General features: G+C 37.0%; 1 protein-coding gene across 1 annotated transcript; it reads left to right on the top strand.

Annotated features, from left to right (window-relative positions):
• The first annotated feature begins 348 nt into the window (after nucleotides 1-348).
• PRDX3 (peroxiredoxin 3) lies at nucleotides 349-12,279 on the top strand. The gene is made up of 7 exons (XM_034440260.2): nucleotides 349-495; nucleotides 1,198-1,327; nucleotides 2,990-3,131; nucleotides 4,630-4,765; nucleotides 9,205-9,308; nucleotides 10,660-10,825; nucleotides 12,120-12,279. Exons 1-7 carry the CDS (start codon nucleotides 364-366, stop codon nucleotides 12,171-12,173), a joined length of 864 nt encoding a protein of 287 aa, XP_034296151.2. The 5' UTR covers nucleotides 349-363; the 3' UTR covers nucleotides 12,174-12,279.
• The last annotated feature ends 599 nt before the right edge of the window (nucleotides 12,280-12,878 follow it).

Here is a 12,878-nt window from a genome sequence, read left to right as displayed (position 1 = left end):
GTCTTATTTTTGGGGAAACACGTATACATACATACATACATACATACATAACACACATACACACACGTATGCATACACACATTAATCACAAGACGATTTAGAATATATAGCTATACTTTATAGTATTTCTGGGCATCCTGTGATGCTAATCTCAGCCGATTCTATGTGCAGTGCATAGTATCAACAGATGCATCTCGTTTTCCGATAGACCCAGCAGCAAATTCAGTGTCAACTCGAGAATCGGACCGAACTACAAATTTTAACCGGGCCCTTTCCTTACCCTCGGGAAAGCCCACATTGTGCAAGGTTGGGCCGATCCCACCCGCAGCTCTGCCGGCCTATCAAAAGGCCGCCCCTGGGGTTATGGGGATTTCGCGGCTCCTCCCCGGTACCTCCATCAGCCAAAGCCGGAGCGCGATCCGCCCCCTTCGTTTGCTCTTCAAGCTGAAAATGGCAGCCGTAACAGGGGCGCTCCGAAGGTTACTGAAACCCAGCGTAAGTGCGACCCCCGCCTCGCTTGCCGCGCCGTCCCCGAAAAATGACCAGTGCTGACCCTCGGGCATTGCTTCGCTTCGGCAGGGCGGCTGCAGTCTTGGGGCTTCTCCCTTACAGCATGAAGGCCCCGCGGCGCTTCTCTCCCCGTCCTGTTTGCTAAATCCGGCGCGCTCTTTGCACGAGAGTAAGCCGAAAAACCTCGCAGGCTTGCTCTAATAATGGCTTGCTTAGGGGGCGAGGACCAGATTCCTTTATCGATCCCCTCGCTCCCCCGTCTTGAACCTTTGGCTGCTTTTTGCAAAATGGACCCATCACCGCTGCCTTCCCCAGATTTTCCTTTTACATTATATATGTATATTATATTCAAGTTTTTATATCTAAAAATTATATATATAATTTATTCCTCAATAGTTTATATATATAGATAATATATATATATATAATTTAAATAAGACCCGCGTGTCTCTTTCCCCACCCACCCCTCCTGCCTCTTTACTCATCCAGATCTTGGGAAATCCTCCATTCATGGAACTTGGGAGGAGAAACGAGAAACGGGCATGATCTTCTCATGCTTTGCAGAGATCTTTCCCGAGCATCTCAGGCTGCTTCTGCTCCGCTGCGGTGCATCTTTCGCTTTCATGTTACCCTTTGGTCCCCGCTGCCCGTCTTCCTCTGATACCGAGCCATGCCCTCTTTTCCTAGGGTGGTTGGACCGGGGCCACCTTATGGAGAGCAAACGCGGTGGCCGGAAGGTGTTTATCGGCAGTGGCGAGTGGGCGGAAGTGCACGGCCGACGCGAAGCCCTCTGTGCCTCGGTTCCATTTCAGTACTAGTAAGTTGCCGGGTCTGACAGCGAATGAAATCGCTTATAATCAGCACCTTGCGATAGTTTCCGAATTGTTCACGGGTGAACTCTAAATCCTCGCTTAAAAACTTCTTCCCGTGCTTACTGGCCAAGGGTCTGTCTCTCCCATGCATATTATCTGTTTTAGTCTGCAATCATTTCCATTTGCAGTGACTTAAAAAGCAGAGGAAATGTTGGATTATCGTGTGCAGATGGGACACATGTGCTCTTGTCCCACAAGGAAAGACAAAAACCCGTGGCTTAAAACTATTAAGGAAAAAAATTTAGGCTAAATACCAAAGAAGACTTTTTTTGGCCAGTGGAATAGGCTGCCACTTGATGTGAAACATTTTTCAAATAAATTGGACAATCATCTTGTCAGATACTCTAGTCTAACACAGTCTTGGCAACTTGGTAGCATTCTGTTTTGGGATTCTGGCCCCTACAATCCACACATATCTTAAGGCTGCCTAGTTTAAAAAACAACTGTTCTAGTAGACACCAGAAATTGGACTAAGTAACCCAGAAGAGCCCTTCACCTCAATGATTCTATTACTTTGCTGTTTCCTTGGAATATATTCCAAAGTTGGCACAATGCTGTAAATTGTATTACTGTTTCTTCTACTTTTTTCTGCTTTTCTGAAAAGCAGACCTGCTTTTCTGTTATGTCAATTGAACATAGGTTGCATAGGTGTGGGGTTCAACATGTTTTTACTACTGCAGAATTACTACCGTAGTTCCGACATGTTATTTTAAAATTATTTCAGATGGGTATAAAAGGGGACAGCCATTCAATGGAAATATCAGGAAGTAAGGACTATGTATAGATACACAAAATATATACATCAGTACTACTAAATGTTACTAATAGTTTGCAAACAGACTGGTGTGTGGGTATATCCGTATATTCAATTTTATTTGGCAATAAGTTAGTATGGTCTCATATATAGAGGTATCTGCATAATTTGATTTTAAAATAAAGTTAAAATTTCAGGTACTGATAAACGTTTTTTCGTCATCTTCGTTGAGTTAGCCTTGGTGAAGGCAAGAATACTTTTCTTCCTATTTACATTAAGATTCAGGGCTACAAACTGCATATTTATATGAATCCTGGCCTTGGGTTGGAGCAATGCTGGTTTCCAGAAAAATAACCACCCTGAACATCAACCTTCACTAATTGGCTATCTGACAAATACGATGGGCTTCTTTCTCGTTTAGAATGGCTGATGAATCTAAAGGTCTTTTCCCAATAGTAGACCCTTTAGTGATTGAAATTATTGTGACATCCAAACAGAGGAGATGCTACAATATATTCAGTCATAACATGAACTAGATAATGAGCATAGATTATAGACTATAATGGCTAATTCACATCATACTGAAGTCTCAGCCTTTGGGGGAATTGTGAGAATATGTAATAGCACTCTTACAAAATGGCTGTCTTGGGGTAGGTGTAGCCGGTCACAAAAAATAGTTTTTAAAAAAGTATGTGATTGCTCACTATTATTTTTTTTATGTTCTAAAAATGTTGGAGTACATTTACTGAGATGTTTGTTCTTTTTATGAATTTGCAAGTTAAGACTTTTGCTTGTTTCTAATCCAAACACAGTATCTGCATTGTAACACATGACTGTACCTAATGATTACTAGGTGTCGCGAGGTTTGTTCCTGCTGTCACTCAGCATGCTCCATTTTTTAAGGGGACAGCTGTGGTGGATGGAGATTTCAGGGAGCTCAGTTTAGATGACTTTAAAGGAAAATACCTGGTTCTTTTCTTCTACCCCTTGGATTTGTAAGTATTTTCCTATATTGTATCTCTTAAGTAGACTTGGCCTTCATGTTTTTGGCAGATAATCTTGTTTGTTAATTCAGCCTGACTTGCATTCTGGTTATCATGTAACAGTGGCATTCTTTGTGTACAAATTCAGTGATAAGAAATAGGCCAAAGACATTCTTATAAATGCCTTTCCAGATTAAGGAGGGTATGTGTTGTTGATACTATTATTATCATCTCAAATTAATCCATGATAGCCTGAAGTTGTTTTGACTGTGATAGATTATAATCTACTACATTGTATGCCCTTCGATGTTGTCAAGATGATTCTGGGGAGAAAGTGACTGGCCCAGTCATCTAGTGGACTAAAAACTGCCCATTTCTACTCCAGCCTCCTAGCTCCTCCTAGCTCCTCCTACATTGGCTCTCATATTCAGAGACAGAAAAAAAAATGACTTGGAATATTAATTGCTTATTTGTCTATATAAAGTGGTACATAATTTGTGGATGAAACAAGTAAATTATATAGTTTAGGCAAAAGGTTGTTGGATTAAAGGAATACACACACTTAATTCTTCAGTAATTTTGTTTTGCAGATGTGAGAAATTTATTGTCTCAATTTTAATGACCCAGATGCCATACAGTGGACAGTGCAGATTAGAAATTAGTGTAGAATAAAACCTGCTTTGAGCATGAATTGTAGGGTTGTGCAATGATCCAAATTGAAAGGGCAAATGTGATTCCAAGTACTGTATACATAGTATCTGAAGATTCTTTAAATCAAAGGCATTCTTTTCCAGAATCTTACAGTAGCTACTCAATTCCAGGAAAAGATGCAATTGTTGAGAGGTGCTACTTATAGACTTAGATGTACTCTAGATCACATTTTGCCTTTGTACAGTAACAGTATCTGGATATCTGCATATAGTGCTCCTAATGAATATTATTACAATATTGCATGAAGAGTCCAGTAAAATATTTGTAAAACACCTGTCAGATGCATTTGATGCGGTATTATTTTTAAAACTGAACAAATTATAATTTGGAAATTGTATGATCCCCAAATCTTACATTTCTTATCTTATGTTCTATACCTTATGTTTGCTATGATGCTGTGGCCTGTCCCTAAAAAAGAATTGTAATGAAACAGAGGTTGGAACATTTGTGGATTTCGGCAGCTTTATATGGAATACAGACTGCAGCATATTTTTGGATTTTTTGACAATTATGATAAGGGAATGATAAATAGTGATCAGATAAACGCTATAAACATTTGATAGAAAATGGGGATTCAATTTTGAAGCAACGTTTTTGGCATCTTTTCTAGATTACATGTCATTATTCTTCTGAACTTTGTCTTTTCTATTTATGTGCCAAGGAATTATTTGGATAAGCAGGGTGCCTCAAATGGATAAATATTTCTTTTTCTCATACTTTGTACAACATAGTGGTATAAAGATTTTTAGAGGCCTGTTCCATTCTTTTTCATTTTCTGTCTGTATTTTTTTCCCACTAGCACTTTTGTATGTCCAACAGAAATTATAGCTTTTAGTGACAAAGCAAATGAATTCCATGATGTGAATTGTGAAGTTGTTGCTGTATCAGTGGACTCTCACTTCTGTCATCTGGCCTGGATAAATACACCAAGAAAGGTAGAAATTAAGTTTCTTACATTATCACTTATTGTTGCATTATCATTATATTTAATTATATCTATTTATACAGCACCACAGACGCTAGCTAATTTGACTGACAGAGTTACTGGGATATCGAGTGTGGAAGAAAATTGCTTTTACTTATTTGGATATTTTTAAAAATTTTAAATACTTAAAATAATAAATACTTAGAATCTGTTTAAAAGTTAGATTCATCTTATTTACATTAATATTAGTTTGGTATATAAATATCTTAGTTTCTTAAAGGGCAATGTTTTAATAAGATTTTCTTAAAATGTAAACAGAAATTTGATCGTTTTTCAGCTGTGAATATTTATACTTTTCCTACCAGATAGGCATTTCACTTTCACCTAATAAAAATGAACTATTCACGGTTTCTGCTGTTTCTGAAATTAATTGAATTGTTGTGCTATTTAATTTTATTTGTGCTTTCTTCTCACCTGTATTGTGACTCAGTTATTTTCATCAAATGCATCAAAATTTGCATGAAATCATGATGTCAGTGTGCATATATCATAATTGTTGTATCGTTGTGACCGGCTTCAGACACCACTGTTCATTTTGTCTAATCTACTCTAAACCATAAGAAAAGTAGTGCCCAGTAAGAAAAGGAAAGATAAAACAGTCTAAATTATTATGCTTGGTCATTGTAGGAGAGGCCCAACCCCAAGGCCATAAGTAACTGATAGCTACAAAAGTTGCTACTATTTTGAGTCTAATTATAAAATTCTGAAATGGATAATTATAATCTCTATTAGTAAATTAAAAAAGCAATTATGTGAAATATATAATATGCAATGAAGAAAACTAGTGTCTATTATACTGTTGTATATTAATGTGACTTAGTGGTCAGATTTTAATCATCTCTTAGAACATTCCTCATGTGGGACTGTTGATTGAAATAGTAGTTCTTTCTTGCTGACTTAAAAGAATCAAGTCTCCTGGAAGAATTTGGAAGGCCTGGAAAAATTGTATCTTGTTCTTACCTATTTCTTGAGCTTTTCTGTCTTGGGGTTCTGTTGTTTTATTCTCTAGAAGACCTGGTACGTAAACTTGTGCCCTTTTATCAATCGAACCTGTAAATTGTCAGAGTCCTAGATTAAAATCTGTGCTTCAGAACACTGGCCTGTACTTTAAAATCAGCACTAAATTATTTTCATATCCACAAGTAATTCTAATATGAATGGGAAATGGGCTGAGGTTTTTAAAACATACTTTACTAGCTTGCGTATGCTACAGCCTTGAAGTCTGTCTAGTCTTCTAGCTAGATTTATGAGCGTGTGACATGATTTCCACAACTAAAATGCAAGTTGTGACCACACACTTTTGTCTAGAAGATGACCCTTAAACACTAATGAGACTTGCTGGCCTTGCTTCAAGGACAGGCCATTTTATTCTCCTTGGCTCTGTGATGTAGTTAAATTGAGCAGATGCCCAATGCCTTATTATTAAGACTCCTGGATAAAGACAGCTGTGCAGGTGTGCATATATTTTACTAATATCAAAATAACAATTAAAATTTACAATTTTAAAATTAGATGGTTGAACTTTAATTTATTTAATCTATTATTTTATTTTTTATCCCACCTTTATTACTTTCTATAAATAACTTGAGATGGCAAACATATCTAATACTCCTCCATTCTTCTATTTTCTCCACAATAAGTCTTTGAGGTGAGTTGGGCTGAGAGAGAGTGACTGGCCCAAAGTGACCCAGCCAGTTTTCATCTAAGTCTAAGGTGCGACTAGAACTCAGTCTCATCGTTTCTAGCCTGGTTCCTTAACCACTAGACCAAACTTCTATTGGCAATATTTGATGCCCACAGTACAAAACAAGCTTTTTATTTCTGTTTATTTTAATGAAAAACCACTGTAGCCTCAGCATAATTGGATCTATGTCCTTTCATATGAAAAAGGCAGGTTGGTTTTATATAGGCCACCCTACCCTATTGTGCCCATTTGATGGGTGAAACCACAGCTCCCACTTTTAAAATCAATTGCCTTATGAATTATGAAAACAACAACAATGTTCTTTTTTTGGATAACTTTTTAAAATTTTATTTCCAAAGTTAAAATACAGAACCAAAAAAACGGAAAGGAGAGAAACAACAACAAAGCAAAAACTGAACAAGACAAAAACATTGTGCAAAAAACAAATGTGTGTGTGTGTGCGCGCGCACACACACACACACACACACAGGATCCATCATATAACAATTCAGTAACCCACAAGTGTTTTCCCAAACACCAAAAGAGTTTTTACTGTTGCTAGCTATAATATTTTCCTTTTTGCCATCTTGGAAAGAAGGTTCTATGAAATACCGAAAGATTTTCAGCTCTTTGCTTGAGGTTTGGGAGAAATGGAAGCTGGGCTGTATGTTGCTGGGTTGCCTTTTGTATAGAAAACTCTAAGATAGATATATTTTCTCATGTATCACAATAGCTGGGCAGGACAGATGCTGATTACTTTAATCTCTTGCTGGTTAATCAGGACACTTCTGTGTCAGATTTCATAGACACTTCTGTGTCAGAGCTCTGATTAAACATAAACTGCTGCTCCAAGTGAGGAACTAAGCCTTACTTAGGTTTCCAAAACTCAATATATTTTTCTTCTTTTTTTCCTTTCTTTTTTCTCCCCCTCTTCTGCCTTTTTTTTCCTTTTCCTTTTAAACATACGCATGCCATTCTACATATTGTTTAATCTATATTATCTTAATCCCAACAAATCCTAGCAGACCTTCACAAGTATTAGACTTAGCATAGCTTTATATCCTAATACAGAGAGTCCTTGACTTAGCAACAGGGTTTTTTAGTGGCTTTTTGAAGTTAAAATGGCACTGAAAAAAGTCACTTATGACTGTTTTTCACACTTATGACCATCGCAGCATCCCTGTAGTCATGTGACCAAAATTCAGATGCTTGCCAACTGACTCAACAGCATCCTTCAGTCATGTGATCATCTTTTGTGATCTTCTGTTAAGCAAAGTCAATGGGGAAGCCAGATTCACTTAACAACTTTACTAACTTAACAACTGCAGTGATTTACTTGACAATTGTGGCAAGAAAGGTTATAAAATGGGGCAAAACTCACTTAACAGCTGCCTCATTTAGCAACAGAAATTTTGGGCTTAATTGTGGTCTTTGGGTTGAGAACTACCTGTAGTGTTTTATTAATTATTTATTAATATCCTTGTATCGATATCATAGTTATCTGTAGCATTTAGATTATCCATTGTAAAATTAATTGTAATTGTTTAAGTTTCTCTCATGTTTTAATTCCCATACTCAGTAATTTTATGTTAATAATTCTATATTTTCCTCATTTTATTATAACAACTTATTATTTTCACTTTCACTATAACACTTATTATTTTCATAAGTGATTGTTATAGTATTGATCTGTGCCGCGCTGTGAAAGAAATAATTAATAATTACAGCTCCCAGAGTCCCAGCTGACACAGAAGCTTCTGGCTTATGAAAGCTAGTATAGATATTCTTCATAGATGTTATTTATCACACAATGTAAAACTGTTCTGGATTAGAACAAAATTTGAAGTTTTCTTTCTAGACATACTTAAATAGATCTTTCTTGGAAGTTTTAAAATGCAATTGTGGCATCTACCATACTTTGGTAGTGTCATTTATACTTTGATAGCGTATTTTTCCCTCCCAATTATTTAATTTTATTTATTTATTTATTTATTTATTTATTTATTTATTTATTTATTTATTTATTTATTTGTTTGTTCAACTTGTATGCCTCCTTTCTCCAAAGACTCAAGGCGGCTTACAATGCATTTAAAACCATATATAAAACATTAAAAGTTAAACATAAAACATAAAAAGTTAATCTATTTCATTACATTTATTACAGCTGCCCAACAAATATTATAACTTTGGGCCCTGCCCATTACATCGCTGAATGGTGGCTAAAGACCTTCAACATGTTTTTTTTAATAAAAAATGTGTAATCTTATCATTTATGGTCTATTTTAATTTGTATATTTGTAATATTTAATGCTAATAAACATTAATATACTATAAATATAGGAATTATATTAATATATTTAATAAGGATCTTGTAGTAATTCTGTGTACAAATCTGAAGAAATAGGCTTTATTTGGGAGTAAGGAATGGTTGGAAAACAAGGAATTATGTTATTTCTGGAGTCTACAACATTTCTCTCTAATATTTATATCAAGGTACATTGCTTAAAAATAATAATAGTAATAATAATAGTGATGATGATGATGATGTATGAAAATCTGTCTTATACTGATGTTGGATTTTCTTTCTCCAGCTCTTAATGGTTGTTTGTGAGGGATATATACTCACTTTTCATTCATCATCTTTGGAATAATAGTAAAAATCTGGAAGGCTACAGAAAAGCTAAAATGTTTGTCTTTTTCCTTAGACTGGTGGTTTAGGCCACATGAATATCCCACTACTATCAGATTTAACAAAACAGATTTCCCGAGACTATGGTGTTCTCATAGAAAGCTCTGGGATAGCATTAAGGTAAAGAATCTTGTTACTTACCTTGAACGACTCAAGTAAGATAGGATAGGGATTTATATATGATGCCATAAAATACTCGAATAGATTTTAATTTAGTACACTGTGTGAAGTTAAGTGTTGCAGTTTGTAAACCTAAGTTCCTGGTTTAGTACATTGTGTGAACTAAATCTGTCTCTTCCTGAAGCTTGCAGGTAGTCTATGACTTTGGGCTGGAAAAAAAAGAGGGGAGGGAAATAAGCTGCTTCTGCTTTTTTCCCCTTTTTCGCAGCACCAAGCTAGCCCATATGGACCAGGAGTGCAACACAAAGGGGCATTTTCCATGTTCTCCGACCTCCATGCTCCATGCTCCGACCTCTTTAAAGTGCTTTGTGCTTCTTCTTTTTTTCTTTTTCACTCTGTAGACCAGTAGCCAGGCCGGCCACAGCTTGTCAGCAGTGGGAGCAAGAAGGCAGTGGGACTATGAAGTGCTGGACAGCAAGGGTGACTAGGACTTGGTTGGGATGGCTGTACCTTCCCTGGGCACGGCAAGCAGAGTTTGGTTCTGGAGCTGCTTGCCGTCTTGCAGAAGAGAAGAGACAGGACTACTTGTATCAGATAATATTTTCAGCAGATTCTTAAAATGCTATTTAACCTGCCTTAGCCAACTAGAGAGAGAGAGATTAATTTTATAGGAGCAGTAACTTTACACACACACAAACCACAATCAATAAGAGTTTTCTTAATTGTTTACAAGATTTTAAAAATTTTTTGAAAAATACTTTATTTATAGAATGTAGTACAGAATAAAATACTGTATTTTTTGGGGGGGGGGGGCTGGAATCTCCTGGATAGAATGTAAGATTAGGGAATATGTTAGGTCTCTCCTACCATGAAAATCTAAGAGCTGAAATTCCCTCTTTATCTACATAACTATCTATGAATCTGTCTGTCTGCCTTGATTACAGTTGGTCAGTTAAGGCTCTTTTAAACATTGTCATGCTGGTAAACGTCATATATAAATTTTCATATATAAAAGATAAATGTGACATCTATTACTGATGTGCAGTATTTTTTTTCTTTAAACTGACAGTCTGTTATGGCTTCAGAGTATTCAGAGTAGGTATAAATAATAATTTAAAAGACTAGTGGAAAATACAGTGGAGGTTACATTAACCTCCCAATAGAATTAGAACTGGCTCTTTTCAAGCAAACAAATTACATAAATTCAACTGCCTTTCTCTACGCTATCTGGTAGAGAAAGAAGACGGGGATACCGGTAAACATGACATCTCAGTGTGTGTTTTATATTGTAAAGCCATTTTTGCAGGAAATACATTTTTAATTTAAAAAGATGCATTTACTTTTTTTAAAGGGGCCTTTTTATCATGGATCCTAATGGCATCGTCAAGCATTTAAGTGTCAATGATCTCCCAGTGGGTCGCAGTGTAGAAGAAACACTTCGGTTGGTGAAAGCATTCCAGTATGTAGAAACACATGGAGAAGTCTGCCCAGCAAACTGGATTCCAGACTCCCCCACGGTATGTTATTAAAGCTAGTATGAAAAACATAATGCTCCTTGTTTTAATTATAGAAAATCTTTTTCCCCCCCTCAGTATCTAGAATTCTCCCATGCACTACTACTATTGCATGCCAGGTTGTTTAGACCTGCTCTCTTCCTTATGATTGGATGCCAGTATGAGGGAAGAAATTATCTATACAATGTAGTCCTCACTGCACAACAGCAATTCTGACTGCAATGTCCATTGCTAAATGGTGTAGCCCTAAAGCGTGATGTGATAAGTGACCACTCTGCTTAGCAGTGGAAATTGTGTGGCTGCTGTAGTTAAGAGAGGATATCGTAGGGTTGCCATTTGCAATATTCTGCCGGCATCCTCGTTGACTTTGCTTGTAGAAAGCTGACAAGGAAAGTTGCAAATGGCAATCACATGGGCATGGGATGCTGTGATACATAATTGAGGACCGGCCACCCAGACCACAATCAAATGACCACAGAGGACACTGATGGCTGTAGGTCAGTGGTGAAATCTAAAATTTGTTACTACCGGTTCTGTGGGCGTGGCTTGGTGGGGGGGGTTTAATGTGACTGGATGGGCGTGGCCAATTTTTAAAAAACAATCTTTTAAAACCATTTTTTCTACAACCTCTTCGGCGAACAGGTTGTAAAAAAATACTTTCAAAAGGCTCTGACGATCCCAGCTGAGTTGCCTGATCGGCAGAGGCTTTTTTTCTTTTAAATGCCTCTTCCGATCAGGCAACTCAGCTTGGATCGTCAGAGGCATTTAAAAGAAAAAAAGCCTCTGACGATCAGGCAATTCAGCTGGGATCATCAGAGGCTTTTAAAAGCCTTTGAGGAGCCCAGCTGAGCCGCACGATCATCAGAGGCTTTTTTTTTCTTTTAAAAGCATTTTTTCGGCCAAAGAGGTTGTACAAAAAATGCTTTTAAAAGTACGGCTCAGCTGGATATGGGGCGGGGGGAGGGGACAGGGATTTTTGCTACCGGTTCTCCGAACCACCTGCCTCTATCGCTACCGGATCAGACGATCTGGTCCGAACCGGGAGCATTTCACCCCTGCTGTAGATCCTACGAACTGGTTGTAAGTACTGTACTTGTTCACTATCATTTAACAGTTTTGAACAATTGCTGAATGAATTGGAAGTAGGTATGCTTTTAAGTTCCTTACTATTCTTGTAAGAGATAAGAAAGGGATGTTTGATATTTATGTTCATAGGGACTCTGTATAGCATTTAATTAATTGCCTTGATCGAATGCATAATTCAATACTTATTTTGTAACTTTTTTTTGTTTTGCAGATTAAACCAAACCCAGAAGATTCAAAAGAATATTTTTCAAAAGTAAATAAATAGAATGATGAGCTGTACGGGCTTAATGATTGAATCTATTTCCTGACGCCAAAATCAAACACCTGTAAGACTAGCCATGATTACAATAAAAATCACAGAATGTTTTCTACTTTGCTATGATGAATGTCTAAATGTTCACAGGACTTTCGCCTTCTTCCATAGGTGAATTAATTTAATCCCAAATTAGTTTAAATAGCACAGATATCCTACAGAAAATACCAGGGCTGTTGAGTCGGGAGATAAATGTTCCGACTCCGACTCCTCAGTTTTTGTACTTCTGACTCCGACTCCGACTCCAGGTACCCAAAATTTCCTTCGACTCCGACTCCGACTCCGACTCCACAGCACTGTCAGGGCTGTGGAGTCGGGAGATAAATGTTCCGACTCCGACTCCTCAGTTTTTGTACTTCCGACTCCAGGTACCCAAAATTTCCTCCGACTCCTCGACTCCGACTCCGACTCCGACTCCACAGCACTGGAAAATACTAGAAAATAATTTTCATTTAAGTAAAATGATCTGCATTTTATATTTAGTGTGGAAAAATAGTGATGTTCTTTAGTTTATTTTAGTTTGTGGTATATTCAGGTTTCCTATCTTCATAAACTTAATGAAACTATAACCCAATTAACACACATTCAGTAAATTAGTTGCATTCATAGCATGAATCTTCATGCCTCATTTTTTCACTTTTTGACAAACAACCACCA

Source organism: Pantherophis guttatus, chromosome 6 (assembly GCF_059756535.1).
Source record: "Pantherophis guttatus breed Tessera chromosome 6, ASM5975653v1, whole genome shotgun sequence".
Lineage (NCBI taxonomy): Eukaryota > Metazoa > Chordata > Lepidosauria > Squamata > Colubridae > Pantherophis > Pantherophis guttatus.
This window is presented reverse-complemented; position numbering and strand designations above follow the sequence as displayed.

What these genes read in the sequence shown, in the direction of transcription:
- PRDX3 (XM_034440260.2), top strand. Translation starts at nt 364, where the DNA reads ATGGGGATTTCGCGGCTCCTCCCCGGTACCTCCATCAGCCAAAGCCGG. An exon ending in GAAGGTTACTGAAACCCAGC is followed by an intron (nt 496 to 1,197) that starts GTAAGTGCGACC and finishes CTCTTTTCCTAG; the next exon opens with GGTGGTTGGACCGGGGCCAC. An exon ending in GGATAAATACACCAAGAAAG is followed by an intron (nt 4,766 to 9,204) that starts GTAGAAATTAAG and finishes CTTTTTCCTTAG; the next exon opens with ACTGGTGGTTTAGGCCACAT.